Source organism: Lycorma delicatula, chromosome 3 (assembly GCF_047948215.1).
Source record: "Lycorma delicatula isolate Av1 chromosome 3, ASM4794821v1, whole genome shotgun sequence".
Classification (NCBI taxonomy): domain Eukaryota; kingdom Metazoa; phylum Arthropoda; class Insecta; order Hemiptera; family Fulgoridae; genus Lycorma; species Lycorma delicatula.
In genome coordinates this window covers 68,469,294-68,489,823 of record NC_134457.1, presented here as the reverse complement: position 1 = coordinate 68,489,823, position 20,530 = coordinate 68,469,294, and the positions used below count along the sequence as shown (strand labels likewise).

At 28.8% G+C, this 20,530-nt stretch overlaps 1 protein-coding gene across 1 annotated transcript in view; it reads left to right on the top strand.

Annotated features, from left to right (window-relative positions):
• The window catches only part of Lrrk (Leucine-rich repeat kinase), a 230,511-nt gene that overhangs the window by 126,052 nt on the left and 83,929 nt on the right, over window positions 1-20,530 (top strand). Inside the window, exons 13-17 of the mRNA XM_075359136.1 lie at window positions 852-999; window positions 2,508-2,684; window positions 8,299-8,441; window positions 9,335-9,529; window positions 15,071-15,255. Of these exons, the coding sequence (XP_075215251.1) occupies window positions 852-999; window positions 2,508-2,684; window positions 8,299-8,441; window positions 9,335-9,529; window positions 15,071-15,255 (848 nt within the window). The remainder of the gene's footprint in view (window positions 1-851; window positions 1,000-2,507; window positions 2,685-8,298; window positions 8,442-9,334; window positions 9,530-15,070; window positions 15,256-20,530) is intronic.

The following is a 20,530-nucleotide window of genomic DNA, read 5'->3' as shown; positions in this document are numbered from 1 at the left end:
AAAATTGTATGTTATCCAAATAAATTCTATTTTTTCTCAGTTTTCGAACTTATGTTATGTTGTCAATTGTTATATTGTCATTGTTTTATTTACGTTTAAAAAGTGTGGTAATGATTTGATACAAGATTTGGGTTATGGAAAGGTTTCCTAGTGTAATTACCACAATTCTTGAAGCGTTTGATATGCTACCAAAAGCAAGCATTATCATACAAATTAAAATCTTGATGGACAGCATTGTATATCTTTTGTATAACCTCCCTTTTTTTTTTTAGAGTTTCACTAAATGTATACATATTGAAAATAATTCTTTAATCAAGAAATTTGTCAAGCAAGATCTTTAAATTCTCAGAAAATGGTGGCTACAACTTTTCTAAGAGAATGTCATAAGTATCCATGTATCCTCCTCAAAGCAAACAGCATGTGACATTTTACTGTTTTCCATAATTTTGGTCAGTTAATCTCACAGTTTTTCCCATTAATTTCTAAATCAGTTTTTCACCATCAAGAACCAGATAACATCTCAAACTTCATAGCTAGTAGGATTTAGCTCTGATTATTCATTGATAGAACATCTAATATAATAGTAATAATCGGACATTATTTTACTATTGTTATAAAGAAATATGTCTTACTTGATCATGAGAATAAATTATCAGTAAATTTAAAATGGATCTTATTCGTTGGAAAGATATGCTACTAAGCTGTAGTTTATTAGAGAAAAAATATATTATTAACTTATACTTTTAATTTTTTCAAGAAATTCTTCTACTTGAATTCACTGCAAATAAATAAAGAAGGGTCGTCATTTTTAATTGAAATAATATTTATAATTTATTTTTAATTTCATGCAGGTATTTAAATGTGGCCCAGAATAAGATTGAAAAACTTCCTACTACTGAAGATTTTAATCAATATGAAAGTAACAAAAGGCATTCTAGATCTTCATTAAAATTTCAGCAAGGATATTCAGCTCCGATGCTGGAAGAGCTTTACCTTCAGGTATCATTAAATAATTTTACTTGATAAATCTGATTGTTGTAAGTTGTTAAAAAAAAATCAATAAAAGTAGTTTTTTACTTATGTAATTTTACATTCATCTTTCTTTCTTATTGAATCTAATATGTAAATTGTGGTCTTAATTTTTTATCCTCTAATGCTATTCAACTAGTGTTCTACATTAACATGTGTTTTTGTATAACTGGATAAAATTAATTTTTCATAGACAGCCATTTATTTATATGTTAATAAAATACAGTTCGCATTATTTCTTTAACTATTCTGTTGATGTATTCTAACCATATCTAGAGTTTCTTTCAACTAGATATTACTTTATAATAATATGTTCTGTCCTTCATGTACTTTGTCAGTTTTGGCTTTAAGTTAAACACTTTTTATATTCTATTCTTATATTATTATATATAATTTATTTAACTTATTTCAGTGTTTTAAACTCTTAAATAATTTTTATTTTAAATTTCACTGTTACTCTATTTTCTGTATTACAAATGTATACTTATAATTGTATTTATTTTTATTCTCTCTTTATTTTACATTTGTATTGTTCTCTTTATATTCATAGTTGATGTTACGGTACACCACAGCTGGTATTGATGAGATTTAATTTCCTAAGCATTTGGCACCGTTGGTATTAGTACAATTTGTATAAATTAATGTTTCCGCTTACCAACAATTTTCAGTTTACATATCCTAGTACTTTTATAGTCTCTACTCCATCATCAGGGATTTCATAAAAGATGCTAATTCAAAATTCATATGTATAACTTTTCCATGTTTAATTATATTTTCTAAATTAAAATTGTTATCTTCATAATAGTCAATCTTCAAAAAATAAAAAATAATTTATACGTCAATAAATGATAATTTATAAGTTATTTTTTGACAATCGACTATTATGAAGATAACAATTTTAATTTAGAAAATATTATAACACTTAGAGAAGTTATACAAATGAATTTTGAATTAGCATCTTTTATGAAATCCTGATGATGGGGTAGTGACTCCGAAAGTACTAGGATATATATATATATATATATATTGAAAATTGTTGGTAGATAGAAACTTTATACAAATTATTTTGATTGTCCTGGTGGAGATTGCATAAAGATTAGTCATACCTGTTATACTGGAGAATTTATTTTAAACTTTTTTCTCGTTTTTAATGTAATTTAGTGTATTGCAGTTTACCTTTCTCTTGCATGTAGTGTTAGAGTCTGTTATTTATATAACTCAATTACTTTTTCTTCTCTACGTTTTTGGACAGATAAAAAAGAAAAATTGTTAGTTCTTTATTTTGCTTGTTTTTATTTCATTCTGCTTATTTACAACAGTATAACATTTTTGGTCTATGTTGTGTTTCTCTAATCTTTTCCAAAATTGAAATATTATTTTACTAAGTTTTTTTTAAATTTTTATAAAATTGGTTTGTAATTTTTTTATTGTAGTAATCTGTATCATCAATTTAGTAGTTTTATACTATTTTTTTTCAGGATAATAGGTTAGAATGGTTGCCTGAGGAATTGTTTAATTTACCTGCACTAGTCACTCTTGATGTATCAAATAATAAATTACCTATGTTACCATTTAGAATATGGAGAGCTCCTAAATTAAAAGAACTGAATGCTGCATTCAATTTATTGAAAGATCTTCCTGCTATGCAGCCTGATGTTAGTATTATTTTAATTTTCTTAATTATTTTATTGATTATAAGTTTTATTTATTAATATTTCACTTATAAATAATTATATGATTGATATACTTCTTGTGCACCAAGTGAGCTGAAGGTTTGCCTCAGTCTTTGTCAAGCGAATTGTTGGCTAGTTGAGACGAGACAGGTGAGTGGGGTTTGTTGTACTATGTAACCAGATGACATCATCCATAACTAATAACATGACACATTTGTATATGGTATGCAAATGCAACAGACTTGTACAGTACAATGAATATTTCACTAGACACAATTGTTGGTGAGAGGCAAACTTTGAGGTCACGAATTGTATGTAGTTATAAATATTTAAAAAAATAATCTTTTTACTGCTGACCGTTTTTAATAAACATGGTTTAAAAAATTACTGAAGGAGAATTTATAATTTTCATAAACTCTTTAAAAATTAAAAAAGTTCACTTCTTTGCAATCGTTTTTGTTTACTTTTTAGAAGTAAACAAAAGATTTTATTTAGAAATCAGCTAGTTTTCCAATATCATAAAGTAATAAACAATGGTTTATTAAAATTAAAACTCAGAACAAAATTCCAAGTCATTAATTTTTATTTAAAATTAAAAAATGAAGATTTACTGTAGTAATGTTTGGCTAAAACAATAAATTTTTATTCTCCAATCAAATAAGTAACTTTTTTTGTATAATGATGAGAATAATATCTTAAAACTGAGTTGAAGTAATTTTATTTTATTCTTTGGCATAATGAAAATGGTGATATCTTACAACTACAAACCAACAGTATGGAGATTGAAAGAATTCAATAGCTAGAGATGAAAAGAGCTGACAAAGTTGTAATAATTTGCTGACAATGTTTATTTATTCTTATATAGGTAGAAAAATAATAACATATGAAAATAAACCAAAAAAATTTTTTAAATTCAAAAAATCAATATTTTTATACTTTAACTCCCCCCACCTTCAATATTGCCCCAAAAGTATTTTTTGGGTAAAAAAAAATTCAAGTTTTGGGGAAGGGGGAATTTTGGGGCAAATAAAAAAAAATGGTAAGATAAGCATGAATCCATGTACTGAGGAGACTAATCTAAACTAGGGTTATGTTAGCAAAATTTTGAGAAAATTGACCCCAAGAAAACTGTCTACCCCACCCTATGGAGATATTGACCCCAAACTTTACCAACAAATTGTTCCATATACATGAGTCTCTGGTTAAAATTTCATCAAAATTGGTTTATCCAGTCAAAAATTATTAAGCTTCAAACATGCTAACACATGTACGTGTACATGTTCTTGTACATGTTGTATATACAGTTGTAACAGAAACTTCTCCTGGGACTTTCATAACCTATTCTACTCATAAAAATAATGGAAAACTTCACATAAACATATGTCCAAAAATGCATTGGATGCTTGGATTTCAGCTACCCTGGTGAAATTAGGTCTACTGAAACTTTTAGGATATTAATTAAGGGAACAAAATCAGTGATTTCTTATGGTTTTTGACCTGAAAATTGAATACAGTAGGTCTCAGAATTGTATCTGTAGTAGTTTTTGAGAAATCTGGGGTGAAAACCAATAAATTTCTGTATAAACCCTGGTTTTATGTTTGATGTCAATAACTTTGTTAATGGGTAATAAACACGTAAAACCTTTAAACAAAACTTGTAGAGAATTTAATTCTTAAAAAATTGGTACAAGATAGGTTGAATAAAACAAAGAAAGGTTAGAAAAATTCAAATTTTATTTAGAAACAGTGTTCTAGACCAAAGGGCATTATACTTACCAGTTTATAAAAAATGTTCAAAAGAGAGCTCGCCATTTTCAACACATTTCTTGGCACGCTACTGTACTGCTTTTGTTGCTCTCTTAGATTCTTTAGTGGTGCCCTTAAGTTGCTCAGCTGCATCCATAATGTGGACTATTAATTCCTCACGAGAATGTATTTTTGCATCTCATCACTGGAAAAAAATCTTCAAGCAGCTGAGGTAATTCTTCTTGAAGAAAGTGCTAGTAGACCTCAGCATTTAAGTGGCCAGATAATATGAATGGTCCAAACAGCTGATTGTGAAGCAGGCACACCATACATTGAAGCTGAATTGGTGTTGAAAATTGCTGTCTCCTGGGTGTAGATGTTGAACTGACTGTTTATGATAAGGATAAAATTTGTTTTGTTTTAAGTGTCCACCAATCGTCGAATGTGAAACCTTGATTCACAGAAAGATGTACTGTAATACAAGACTGAGATCTGCTGATAGCTAGACTGTGCTTAACTCCATCGATAATAATTTCATCAATAACAGTGTCATGCTGTAGAGACGGTTCATAGCTGGTATGAATACTAGGTAGTAAACCTGTTTCACTACCTAAGATTGCAAAAAGCTATGCTAATTGTTTTGGGATCTGGAATCCTGTGAATCGGAAAACGTATTTCATATTCTACTGCAGCAGCTGTAGCATTACCATTACATACATCCAGAATGAATACTATATCAACATATTCCTCTGTTGTAAATAAGTACAGCATTACTTTAATGGCAGACCAATCATATTCAAACTAAAATTCACAGAAAACCTATGGCTGGCTAAAGCCAGCTAAGTTCACAATACTCAATATACTTAATTTTCCTTACAAAATGATAAACTCACATTATTGTGCTGATCAGCTATTGTTATTTTTTTGCCAACTTTGAAATAATAATTTTTCAAATAATCTATTGTATTTCTGTCATTAATAAAAAACAACTCTTAACCAAGTAATTTTTATTTTACAATAATTTTGTAATTAACAGTTTTTTAAAAATGTTTAACAGTAAATTTAGTTTTTAAAAATTTCTTGCAGCACCAAAAAAGAATTTATTTTTTGCTTACATTTAGTATGTACTTTTTTGACAGATGTAGTAATGTAATGTTTTTAAATAAAATCAAATTTTTCTATTTTCTTTTTTGTTTTATTCAACTTATCATCTTACACTATTTTGTTCAGAATTAAATGCTGTACAAGTTTGGTTTAAAAGTTTTATATGTTTATTATTCCCAGTAATAAACCCATATTATTACCCACCCTTTAAATTATTGTACGTCAAACATAAAAAAACAGGGTTTTTTACTCCAATTTATTGGTTTTCACCCCAAATTTCTCAAAAACTACTGCAGATATGGTTCTTTGATCTACCTTATTCAATTTTTCAGTTCAAAAACCATAATAAATAATTAATTATGCCCCTTAATTAATGTTCTAAAAATCTCAGTATGACTTCATTTCACCAGGGTAGCTGAAATCTGAGCAAAATATTTCACTAGCCGTAACTCATGAACGAAACGTTTTAGAACATGTGTTTATTATGAACATTTTCCATTATTTTCACGAATAGAATAGGTTATTAAAATCCCATGAGAACTTCATGATACATCTGTATGTACATAAATATGCATGTACAAACATTACCCTCCCACTTTTTCTTTTTCTTTTTGGGGTCCATGGATTATGGAACATCAAGAAATGCAAAAAACCTATATCCCATTTTTTTTGACTAGTTACCATACTTTCCTTCTTCCAGCATAGCTCTGGAGCTATAATGCCAGGGGAGTAAAAATACAAAAATTAAACAGGCATATTGTTTTCATCAAACATTATTTACAAAGAACAACATTATTTATTGATGTACAACATTATTTATTACAAAGAACAACAAATCCTGGCCTCAAAGAAGCTGTAACCTAGTTTTAACTAAAGATATATGAAAATTACTATTAAACATTCCCCAAATTTTTCTTAAAATTGCGCATGTAAATAAAATATCTAATTTTATTTTTTTAAGTTTTACTAAACTAATCGAATACATAAATAATATAGTAACAATTCAACAGATTATTGGTTAGGAAGTTCAAGGATGAAGTAATTCTCATTTGTTTAGTATAATATTGTAAAAAGCAATGAGAATTATGAGAGTTGATAGTTAATTTTACTTTTATTTACAAAGCATGTTCAGTGAGAATTTATAATATTACAGTTGTGCATGATCATGCAGATCGAAGTGCCATATATCCTCACAAGTAAAATGGAATTTTCTCGACATATCAATTTTGAAACAGTTAGACATATTATTCACAAAACTTGATTATTATCAATATCTGTAATAATAATAAATGAAGCATCAAATACAGTGTTATGTGAAAGGAAATAACCATTTTAAAAATATTTTTTGAATGTTTAGTCATCTTAAGAGTTGATTTGTTAAATATAATTTACATATATTACTATTGTATTATAATGTAGTATTATTATTATTGTTTATTACTAGTACAAAAGGTTTTATTTATATTTGGGATGCATACGAGGTAAAAATAGCATCAAATTTATAGTTGATGCTATTCTTACCTTGTATGCATGTTTATATTGGTTTCTAACAATGTGTTAAATTATCTCATTATTAAAAAAATGAAAAGTCACTGCCTTTCTTATCTATAACATAATGTTTTCTAAAAACTGTAGAAATTTTGACCAGTTATATCAGCATTAATATTAGCCAAAAAACTACCATACAAATAGAGTCATTTAATAGTTCTGATTTGTATGAATTTTATTCAGATCACATTCTGCTTTGTTGTTAATTTATTGCTCTTAATATCAATATATAATAAATATTTAAAATAGAACTATGGTTTTTTCTTCCATAAAAAATATTAACTGTATAAAATAATGGATATTAATGTCAGTTGATTATTACTGAGAGTCAGTTACTCATATCTACACTATTAATTGTTATTAAGTATTAATAATAATCAACATTAAGAGTTATTTAATGATATTTAGATTACAAAATTTCATAAGAAATTGATTTTATAATTGTAATCATTAGCATTTTCAGACCTCTGTGGCAGGTGGTAGTGTTTCCTATCCATTCAGAAAGATGAGGGTACAAATCCTGGTCCTACTTGATGTTTTTTCACTTACTACAAAATTAATTTCTCATTTACCACAAGAAAAAGAGAAAAAGTAATTGTAACTGGATATCAGTCGTTATTTTTGTGTGAATAATAAATAAAGCATTAAAAGGATTATTATCATAAAAAACTTAAATGCATTTTAAATATTATATTATGTATGTAAAATTAAATGATTTACTTAATATATTTAATCTCATTGTTATACTCAACACTTATGGGTTACTTTTGCAGTTTATTTTTTTTGCATTAATTTAGGGGAAATTTCAGCTTTTTAAAAAAAAATTAATATATTTTTATTGTTCAGTTGAAACATTCATGAATTAATTTTGTTATCAATTCTAATAAATTAACAACTCTTTTTGTTCTTTTTGAACTGATTTAACAAAACCATAATTTTATCTGTTTAAATTTTTAATTGTGTGTCTATTTGGTATAACCTGTTTCATTTGAAACAGATTGCCTAAATAATAATTGTAATTATAGGGTTTTATTTTTACAAAGTTATTTAAATAAAAATATTATATATTTTATATATGTGTTATATATATATATATATATATATAAAGCACTGCAACTTATTCTGCTTTATTGTTAGATTAAGAATATCAGCCTGTAGATACTTTATCAGTAAATATTTTTTTTTCTTTTATTTGTAGGATATTAGTGATACAAGTAGTGTATGTTCCGTTGAATCATCTAGGAGCATTGATTCAGAACTGGCATTAAATTCGCCAATGAAAACACAAGTAGTTCTTAGTATTAGTAATTCAGAATTAGCATCAAAAGACAGAACTATACAGTAAGTTAAAATTTTCTAAATTTATTTATTTTGTTTTTATTAGTTATAGTAATGAGTTATCGTGCTGGAAAAATATATGCAGGAACTATATAACTATCGTGAAAATATATTATAAAATACTGAAAGTGTTGTGCTGAAACTGTGCGCAAATTATGTGCTATGTTTGGGTATTTGGGGCATGGAAGATCCTCTTGTTATTAAAGAAAACACACACACAAAACAAAGGGCAAAAATTAGATATGCTTGACCAACTCAAAATATACAAATTCACAATATAATGTATCAACAACATTCTAAATGAATTAGCACAATTTAAATTGCATACACTCTTAACACATATCAAACAATAAAGATCCTTGAAAACTTAACAAGAAATCCAATGATACCATACCAGTGCAATCTCAGCAGTAATATTTAATTTTCATATTAAAATTTACTCCAGTTGTTTTAAACAACTATTTTATGTTTTTAAACTGGTTTGTCAGATATCATAATTCCACCAATTTTTACTCTTAATAAATTGTAATGATTGTTTTACTAATTGAAATTTCCTTAACCTTTTGTAATCAGTTTTTTTTATTTTTTATTTCTTTCCCATTATGTTTATCATATTATAATCTCATCCTAGTTTTTAAGTTATCATAACTTATTTTGTTAAATGTATTTTAGTTTATTCATTCATGTAACTACATTCATGTAGTTAACTTATTCATTTTGATCATTTTCACTGATATTAAATGCACCATTATTAAACTGTAAATTTTTTAACCACCCTGATGCGTAAGAACGAAATGTATTTGTGCATATGTGTGTCCACACATGTGCACTCAGATTCTTATGCTCGTAAAACCTTATGAAACTAGAATTTAATTTGCAATTCAATCTTTTTTTAGGTTATTAACTCATCACAATGTTTGGAGTCGTAGTGTTGAAGTTACAGAACAAATACTACATCCTGATCGTGATAATTGTGAAGACTGTTCACAGTTATCTTCGCTGAATCTTGCCCACAATCAGTTCACTTCTATACCTACTGTACTTTCTTGCCTGGCTGTTAATCTAACAAGACTGAATCTTTCGTATAACAGGTAATTATGTCTTACCTCATATCTATTTTTGATATTAATAAAAACTATCACTCTATGTTCTTTTAAAGGTATTATCAAAATTCCTTGCTAATAGCTTTAGCAAAATGCTTTCTCTTATAATGCTGGAACGGGATCCAGCAGTTGTATAGGAAAGGGGAACCCCTGTTTATATGACCACCAAGTGGGAAACAAGTCTGATATTTTCTGATTTTATTTGTAGAATTGTGTGATTTGTAAGTTTATATTTTGGAATGGATAATACAAACTGTTTTATGTACTTTATTATGTGGGTAGTGATCAAACATTTTTTTCAACCTAAAAATAAGTATATACTGTATACTTATTAATCTGTATACCTAGGTTATGTGATGTTACTGAAGGATATATATGAGGTATGGCAGAAAAGTAATCAGACATTCTTTTTTCAAAGATTTTATTTTATTTACATCAGTTTTATCACCTTTGAAATATTTCCCTTGGACTGCAGCTATACATTGGTGTTGCTTCTATTCTTTGTAACAATGCTAGAAGTTTTAAACTGGAATTGCTGTCAGCTCCTGAATTAGGCCCTTATGAATGTTTTGGATAATACTAAAATGATGACCTTTCAAGTAGGGTTTGATCCTGGAGAACAAAATAAAGTCATATTGACCAAGATCAGGCAAATAGGGGGGTTGATGAACCACTGGAATCCCCCCTTTTTGTCAAAAACTGGTTTTTGGAGATGGCCATGTGGCAGGAGTGCGAGCTTATTTCCAAATTAAAAAAAAAGAAAATTTAATTTGAAAAGCTCAAGTGAATCAATATAAAATAAAAGCTCAATCACAAAACAATTCAAATTAATGGGGGAACAACGAAAAAATGTACTAGGGCTATGTAGTCTGATCACATGTATATTATTAAAATTAAAAAAATAATTAACATTAACAATACGAAAAATAATTTTTTTAACATTAGTTAAACATATTATTTATATCAGAATTATATGGAATCATATATTTTGAATCATATATATGGAATCATAGAAAACACATTTCCACACTACTCGTCTGTCATATTTAAAAAAAAAAATTTTATCATTAATTTTTCTCTTCATTATACATAAGGATACTTTCCTGCACATATAAAAATAACGATGACCTCGCATCGAATACACCTATTTACCCAGTCTCACTGTCCTGTCTCATCGAACAAAGAACACATCACCACTTCCGAGTGAATGAGTTTGTCATTGATTAGTTTGTTATGAGCCAACTCATAACACGTCTCCACTCCATGACTGCTAAATTCACACTAGCCCCGAAAACAAAGAATGTCAGTCTGGCTTCCCCCACCAGAGGCCCGTTCGTATTTATGCACATACACACTTTTTTCTGAGAATGTATATGCTCCCACCAGCCCACGATGACATCACCGTCTGGCTATCCAGACCATGTCATACATCAGAAAACAAAGTTATGTAATACAATTTCTTATCAAACTAATTACATTTATTTAACTATTAAAATAATATAATACTATCTTGCCTATTTTCTGTTTTTAATATCAGCTAAGCCAAATGAATATTAACTACTTTTGAAAATATTGAAACTTTTTTCTTTATGACATAATATATATTGTTCGTAACCAACAAAATTTAGAATGGTTACAGGAGGCGTTGTCATGATGGAGTATCTAAATGTTCAGTTTGACATGAAGTACCCTTTTTCTTAACCTTTCAAGGACTTCATAGAAAAACTTGGTTGATAGTTTGTCATTGAGACACAAACTCTATGTGATCAATCCCTCCCCCCCTATTGTTTAAAAAACAAATCAGCATGGATTTGATTTTTGATTTGCTCATTTGAGCTTTCTTTAGTTGAGGAGACGTCAGTGTGCCACTCTTGATTTTGACGTCTTGTTTCTAGATTATATTAAAAAATCTATGATTCATCACCAGTAGTCATATGACTGAAGGAAACCTGGATAATTTTCAATTCTGTGCTGAAAGTAAAGTACACATTTTTCTGATTGGCTTTCTCTTCAATAAAAAGATTTTTTGGCATCAACTTGGCACACACCTTTCTCATGCCCAAATCTTCAGTTAAAATCTGATCAACAGTAAAACGATTCAAATTTAATACATTACGCATCAGTCTCAATGTTAATCGATGGTCTGACCTCACTAGGGTCCTCACTCTTTCTACATTTTTCTCAGTTTTCAATGTTGAAGGCCTCCCTGAGCAAGGTTTGTTTTCTACTGCTTTTCGGTCCTCAAAAATGCTTTGTGTCACCAAAGAAGTTGTACTATTGATAAGGAATGTTCCCCAAAGGCTCGTAAGTCAAATTTATGCATTCATCAAGTTTAACACAGAATTTCACGACACACTGCTTCAAATTTTGCTGTTTCGTTTTCATAATGCACTTCAAAAACACAACTTCATTTATCACACTTTCTAGGGTCACCTAGTTGCCGCATGAAGTTGAAACTTTCACTCATGTCTGGGAGTGGCTGATGCACTAGCTTTGTGAAAGGAGAGCCTGTGTTGTTGCCAAATCGCTCCCAGTACTGCCAGTCTCATTACTTTTCTGACACACCTTATATTATTGTGATTGTGATTAGCTTTAATAAAGCCTTTCCTTAATTTTTAAAATTTTTTATTTGTTTTTTTAAAACAAATAAAAACGTGTAATAAAAGTTGTGTAATGAATGCTATGGTTATTAACCACTAATAAATGTGAACAGTCTGTGATGAAACCACATACCATTTTTTATCTTCGGTGATTTATGGGAAATTATGATTTTCCGTATAAATCTTTAGTGGTGGAATGTAATGGGGTTGTCTTAGCAACTAACTGCAGTTGGCAAGACTTCAAAAATACATCGTTCATATCTGTCCTGAGATCTCCAATAGTTAGACTCTCCACTATGACAATGGGTCAAACCACACTTCATTGATATCAAGGAGGTTTCTGACCAACAAGAAAGTGCCAATGCTATGACAGCCACCCTACAGCCCCAACCTGTCTATCTAAAACTTCTTTTTGTTACCTTAGCTGAAAATAGACATGAAAGGACACACATTTGTGACCTTTGAAGCTCCTTTAAGCATGACGAGGAACCTCTGCAACAAGAATTTGTGATAGTGTAGCAATAATGGAAATATCATTGGGAGTGGTGTGTGGCTGCATAAGGAACCTTTTTCGAAGATTATTAAATGTATTTGCTCATATCTTCAATAAATTATATGTTTGTAGATTATATGTTTATGTGCTTTGTTGTATATATAAACACACATACATATATATATAAAAAATATAAAAAAATATCTTACAGTAATGTGGTATACATGCACATTTCTATTTAAAGGGTATTAGGATTTATTTTATGAAGTTAGAGAATTTAGTTGCTTATTTTGTAGTAGGATTGCTAGATAGAAAGTAAAAATAATACTGCACATGATTTGATAAATGGTGCTATAATTCTACTAATTTTCTGTATAATTCACACATTTTGTTAATTAAACTAGCTTGATTATGCCAGTAATGGAAAGAGCAATTGTGCAATTATTAGAGTTATAAAGATTGTTAACAACAAATTTATTGCACTTTTGTCTTATCCTTAAAGTAAAAAAGTAACTGTAGAAAAAAAAATTGACCTGGTAAGAATTTGACACTTTTTTTTGTAAAATGTCAAAAACACTAATTTAAAAATATTTACTTTCTTAATACATGGAATATATATCCAGATGATCCTAATTATTTCATTAGTGGTAATTGCCAATGGGATTTTGTTAATGATGCCATCTTATCTTGAAATGGTTAAAAAAAACTTGATTAGTCTTTATATTGGTCTTTCTTGTGTTCTCTATTTAGTATATTTTATTTATCATAAGTTTGATCTGTTTGTGAGCGGTTTACTTCTGTGGAGGTAAAAAAAAACTTCAATAAATTTAAAAAAAAAAATCTAAACATAATATAGTGTTAGTGAAAAATTCTTTTGAAATTTGTTTGATATAATCTTTATTTTATCAATTGATTGCTTTGGAAAGTTACTTTCAAAGAAGACACATAGACTTAATTTAATATTTTCTTAAGAAATTTAGAAAAGAATGACTTGATTGTTCACTTTGCTGAAGTACTTTAGGCATGTCATGTAGAAAATTACTTCTCAAAGAATTATTAAATTATCCTGAAACATTACTTTTTATAAAGTGTTAAAACTAATTATGATGATTTTTATTTCTTTAAACTATGAAAAGTGTAATTTAGTAATCTAGATAATGTTAATTTCATATTATTTCTTCTTAAAATTAAGGAAAACCTGACATTAAGACGTGTTTGGTTTCCTGTGTTAACTCAAAGAATGTTTGCTTTTACATTTTGTATTTGGATATTATCCAGCATATATAATTATTTTCCATTTTTGTATTTAGAAAAATAAAATAAATAAAAAATAATTAGTACAGGGTGTTACTAAAATAAATTTTGTGTGTTTGGGTACTCATATTTTAAAGATGATTCAGATATGTTAGATTGAGTGATCTAATGTCAGATTATGTTAATGTACTATTATGATAACAAGAAAAAACTGGCAAAGCATTGTATAATTTTCCTGCCTTTATCGGGAAAGTTATGCTCTCGCTACTAAGGGCTTTGCCATAGGCAGACTATTACATAGAGTAGTAAATTAAAGTATGTAAGGAATTCATAAAAAAATTATTCTACTCTTTGATTAAAAGTTTTAGGTATGGAACCATGTTAACCTATCCTGATACCAATTGTAACTAAGTGTCAATGACCCTTATTCAAGAAAAAGAAAATTTCATAGGAATTGGTTAATCCAATCTGGAGATATCAAGAAAAACATCAACTGATAATAAAAAGGAAAATAATATGCTCCCATCTTCTAAATTTCCCACTCTGAATGTAGAGTGTTGGAATTTAATTAATACAAAAATGTTTTTTTGCTTCTACCCCTTTTTGGGGGGATTAAAACTGTGTGAAAAAATTTATCTACTATTTAGTAAAGTTTTGAGATATGGGGACTCTTTAACACTAAGTGGGCAGATCTCCTTGCTCCTTGCTCCTTGTATCTCCTTGCTCCCTTGACCAATTATGACCAAAATTAAATAGCATCAGTTTCCATTTACAGAAATCATTGTGGCAAATTGGTCCTCCAGTTGGAGATATCAAGAAAAAACAGATCAACATATGTACATACATACATATATCTTCCTGGAATTTTTCAATGCTAAAATTGTTTTTGTTAAGAGATGATAAAAAACATCAAGATCTCCAATAACCCTAACTGAAAACTTGACTAAGCATACTTTTCCTTTTTGTAGCTCACTGTTTAGCTGTTTAGTGTATGTACTATACAGTATAACTACAAATACAATACAACCGTGTAGTATAGCCAGGAAAATGATTTACAAATGTATTTATTTTATATTTTACTATGAAAAATTTGTGTTTATATTGCAATACTATTTTTGTTAATTTTTTCATTATGCAGTACAGTGTGTTATCTATTGCTTATTGTTGTATCTGATATTGTAGTTTGCGCACAATGAGTCATATAACATCATACCCAAGTTCATTAAAGCAGCTTGATTTAAGTCATAATCAGGTGTGTTGCTGGCCTAGTCTACCTCAGATTGAAGCATCTGATCCAATGGAGCAGGCTGCTGTTGCTTGTTATGCACCTGAACATAGCATAAAACCTACTTCTAAAATTCTTACAGGTAGACCCTTAATTTTTTCTCAATATACTATTCAATGTGTGAAGTAAGATAGGGTACATATTATACTAAGATTGGAGTATCAAACAGTTACATAAAGCAATTAAATATTTCTTGTATAAAAAATGGTTTTATTTTTAAGAGCCAATTTGTATAGTGTATAAAGTGCGGGTTTAGCATTGCAGCATGATTATTTAGTAGCATTGCTAAATTGGTTTTAATAAAACGGGATGTTCACTGTTTACAATTATCTGATGTATAGAATGTTACTGGCCATAGTATCTTCTGGAGGAAGAAGCTATAGATAATAAAATCTTTCTCAGTGTATTTTGAGAGAATACAATGTCTCCAAAAATAAGAAAACAAATAATTACACAAGTTATGAAAAATTTTATCTATTTGACATCTTAAAATTTTTTTAAGTCATTTTATTTATTTTTTATTGTCATGGGACTTTTCCTACAGAATATTATATTTATTAGTTATTATATCCTGAATCCCAGCCACAATAGTACTATTATTACCCTAAACCCTTCTACACTTATTTGCATTTTAGCCTCTTGGCATGAAATAGGATCCTTTGGAAACAGTTTTTGTAGGATATCACTGATAATCCTACCCATTCACCTCATCAGTTAGTATTAACCTTGAAAGTAAAAATCTATATGATGATAAATCTACAAAAGTAAAATCTTCATAGAAGAAGTAAATTAAAAGTTAAATCTATACGGTAATATATTTTATGCCAAAAAGTGTGAATGCATCAAGAAATTTATGAGTTACTGTAAAAAAATGGTGTGACCCCTTTGTTTCTTACTACATGTTATACATATGTTACATTTTCTTTACTCTGGGAGATAGATTATTCAGAGGAGAGTAATATAAGTAGTGAAGTGATTGATAAATTTTTCTGTTTTTTTATTACTATGAATATTTTCTTTTGTAACTGAGGAGTGTTTGTAGAAAACATTATAAGTGCCTAATTAAAAAAAAAAGGTTTTTGGAAATTATCCTGTGTAGTCATTTCTATTCATTAAAAATCGTATACGCACCTAAACAAGTTTCAAAAGTAGGTATTGGGAGTGGTGAAGTGCAGCATCTACTACTCCACTTGGGATTATTATAGAGAGTTGTATGAGTACCAGGCAGCCATTATGATATAAAGAGATTATTAACTTATTAATAAAGTAATTTGTTTTTATTAATGAGGTAGAATAATGAAAGAACCAAGTGTTACATCCCAACCCTGTAGGGGGGAGGACTTGTGACGCTTCCGGTTGCCACACCAACCCCCTTCATATTCCTGGAATCATCTTTCACCCTCTAACTTTTTACATCTCATAGTAATAAGCCAGGCCTCGATGGGATGCCACCGATGTCAACATTTACATTGATGATTTTAAATTCAGCTTTTGTCTTCGCTGTAGGCCTTGTCTGGATATCTTGAGTGTCCTACATCATTGCCTTCTGAACTAGCTAACCGAGTTTGCGGAAGCACGAACCCCGCACCTAGTTCTTCTTTCACTGAGCCAATTTCTAGGAAATGTCTCGTAATTCGAAGCAAAGCCAAGTGTTACAATGAGAAAATCAGCTATTATAAAAAAAATTAGGTTTCAGGGAAAGTCGTATTCAGATATGTGCAAAAACATTTAAAGAAATTTTCAGCCATTCTAACAGTAAATTGCAAATACTTAATCATAAAAAGAAAATTGGGAATATTGCATACAATGATAAAAGAGGGAGAAATCCTAATTTGTAAACATACATTTATATTCACCAAAGAAGCCTGCAGTTTTGTTTCTGTTAGAATCAAAATATTGCAGAAGCATCCAAAATCGACATTTACAAATAAGGAAAAGCATAAAATAATACTTCAGTTCTGATTTGAATTACTATTGAATGCATTGTACATTTAATGAAAATTAAGCTCCCAGAATCAAAAAGTATCTTATAGGTAATATCAGAATATATTTAAGAAATACTACCATAAGCTGTTATTTGCAATCCCTAAAACAGTATATGTAGAATTTGTAATAGGTATAATGCAAAAATAAAGGGAGCAAATATAGCCGCTGATCAGTTTTCTCCTAGAACCCAACTTTCTAATCATCAAAGAAAGGTTATAAAGGCTTTAGATGTAATGAACTAAAGCATGATTGAAAACTATGTGCCACAAAGTGATGTTTACTGTATTTCAATGGACTTGCACATGTACCAATTTTCTAATTACAACTTACGGATCCATTTCAGTGACTGTGAATAGATTCATATGTATGTAGTACGAGAGAATTTCTGATTGTGGAGGCATTGCTGTCTTAAAGTTTTATATTCACAATTTTCTTGTGAAGGAAAAGCTTGAGGTTTGGTTTGACAATCACATTGACCAAAATAGGAACTGGATGTTAGTGATGTTAGTGAAGGATATTTTGAAAGTATTGATATAACATATATCAGTTGTTGATGTAGCCACGTGATAGAGACTTTGGTCTCATAGGGAAAAGAAAATGTCATTGTAAACCTATTATATCCAAATAAATACAAGAATTTATGAGATAGAAGAATAAAATCACCTTTTAAAGTTATGTAAATGAAAAATGAAGACTCGTTTGATCTTAGAGTTGTTGTTGATTCTTACATAAATTTAAAATTTCATGTCACTAACATATCATGTTTACATCTTTTTAATGAATATCTAACTAAAATTTTAAGAAGACAATCATTAAGTAAATTATAAAGCTGGATGATCATTCTGTTTTCAAAAAAGGGAAAATTCATCAATACATTGTTAGTCTAGATAACTTTCCTGCATTATATTCATCAAATAAAATAAGTAATGAAAATAGAAAAGACCATCTATCAATTCTGGATTACATTGATAAAAAATATGATTTATATAAAGATATTTGTCTTTTTAAATACAGTGGATTCCGGTTAATAGGACCACCAGTTGGTTTTTCAGGGCTGCTGTTTAATTGAGTAATTTTTGTTAAAATAGAAACATATTTGTATAATTAATGTAAAGTTACACTGGTTCAACAGTCCAAAATGCCGCTTATAACGCTCATTAGCTCGTTTATGTCTTTCTTTTACTTCTAAAATATTAAAGTTTTATTAGTGATTTAAATCGCTTGACTATTGTTGATTATTATGTTGAGGGAGGTAACTTCCTTCTATCACTGGTCTGTGCAGTATGTAGTGTGTGGCGACGCAGATGACATCATGCAGTTATGACAAAGTAAATGTTTTTATTTTTTTCACTGCGAGTTCGTTGTTCATTGTGTATGGTGTTGTTGTTATTGTTTTTGCATAATTATTTTTAATCATCGGTCTCTCTGTTACAAGCACATTACGTTATCTGGTTCAAAAAACCAATGGATCGAATTACTTTGATTTGTTGCATGAATATGTCTGGCAGTGACAAATTAAAACTTCTTGTTATTGGTAAAGCAGGTAAACCACGATGTTTTAAGTGGGTTAGAATGGAGAGTTTACTACTATTTTAATAAAAAAGCCTGGATGATGAAGTCTAATTTTTGATGATTGGCTGAGTGCTTGGGACAACGAATTACAGAAAAAATCAAGAAAGATTTACCTGTTTATTGATAACTGTTCTGCCCAACCTAATTTAGATTTGCAAAACATTCAAATTGAATTTCTGCCATTGAATACAATGGGTTTAATTCAACCGCTTGACATGGGAATAATAAAAAAATTTTAATTTATTTACCAAAGTAAACTAGTAAGTTACATTTTACAAGAAATTGAAGGAAATACGTTGACTTCCTCGGCTACGCCTAAAGATGTTATTGCATGTGTAAATTTGCCGCAGGCAATTCAGTTTGTAGCCTATAGTTGGGATGAAGTGAAAAGTAACACTATCAGAAATTGTTTGGCCAAAAGTGGTTTAAAAGTCAATGCCGTTGATGATACTGAAACAATCTATGCTGATGATAATGATTACATTTTTTGCAGCACAAGGTTCAAAATTTGAAGAGTTTTCAAATACAGACAAAAAATACAATGCTATGATGAGATTGAAATTGGTGATGAAGAAATAATTAAAAACATTATTGGTACTCAACAACTGGATGAGATTGAAGAAGATGAAGATGAACCTGATATCAAACGCGCGTATCTACACAAGATGCAAAAAGTTCATTGACGAACTTCAGCAGTATTTTATACAAGAAGCAGTGAAGGAAGCCCACTCACTAGAAGAAGTACAAGTCTTTGCGGAACTTGTAGAATGCCAAGTATTTATAGGGAAATGACAAAATAAAAGAATTCTTTCAAAAAGTTTAAACAAGTAAGAGATATTAAAGTATTTTTTATCTTACTGTTCGATGTGATTTTTTTATCTTAAGTAGCGATCATTACTGTATTTTCTACCTCTATTTGTTTATCAATCGTTTTGTTTTATTTATTTTGGTGTGTTTTTTTAATTATGTAAGATTACAAAAGCTATTCAGTGATGCGTTATACCAGAACAGTAGTTTTTACACGTAATAGGCCTGTTTTTATATATAGCTATACAATGTAAAAGGATAATAAATAATATATTGTATTTTATTAGACACATATTATATGGTAGAGTATTTATATTTTTATTATGTTGTAATTTATAATATTGTTCATGTAATCTTAATATTAGAAATAAAATTCAGAATAGTAAATCGCTAATTCGAGTTTAATAATTAGAATACACTCGTATACTGTATTTGAGCATAGCTCCTCATTTTTTGTTAATATCACTTAATAGCGCCATTTAGTCTCGGTCCTGAAGTGGTCCAATTATCCCGAATCTACTGTATTTTCATTCTTGTGAACAATTTTGTAAAATTCTTTTTGAAGATAATTTACATTGTATTATTGTTATTATAATTTATTAGTTTTTACAATTTTTTTCATTAAGATTTTTTTAGTTAATAATAAATATTAAAATAAATTTTCTTTTTCAGTTATGTATTCTAAAAGATTAGGATTTACAGACTTTTTATTAAGGTTAAAAAAATAAGCTATCATTATTCCTTTTTTCTTTTTTTAAATTTGTATTATAAACATTTTTCTTGTGGTGAACAACATTGGATAAAATGGATTTATATTGTTCTCAATAAAAAGCAATTTGTAGTTGTACTATTAGACGTGTCAAATTAACTTCTTATGTTTATGATTATTGATAGTTTTTCAATAAAGAAATATATTAGGGAAAATAAAAAGTTAGTGTGCGTCACTAACAGCATATTATTTCACACAAACCTACACATTATGAAAAAAAAAA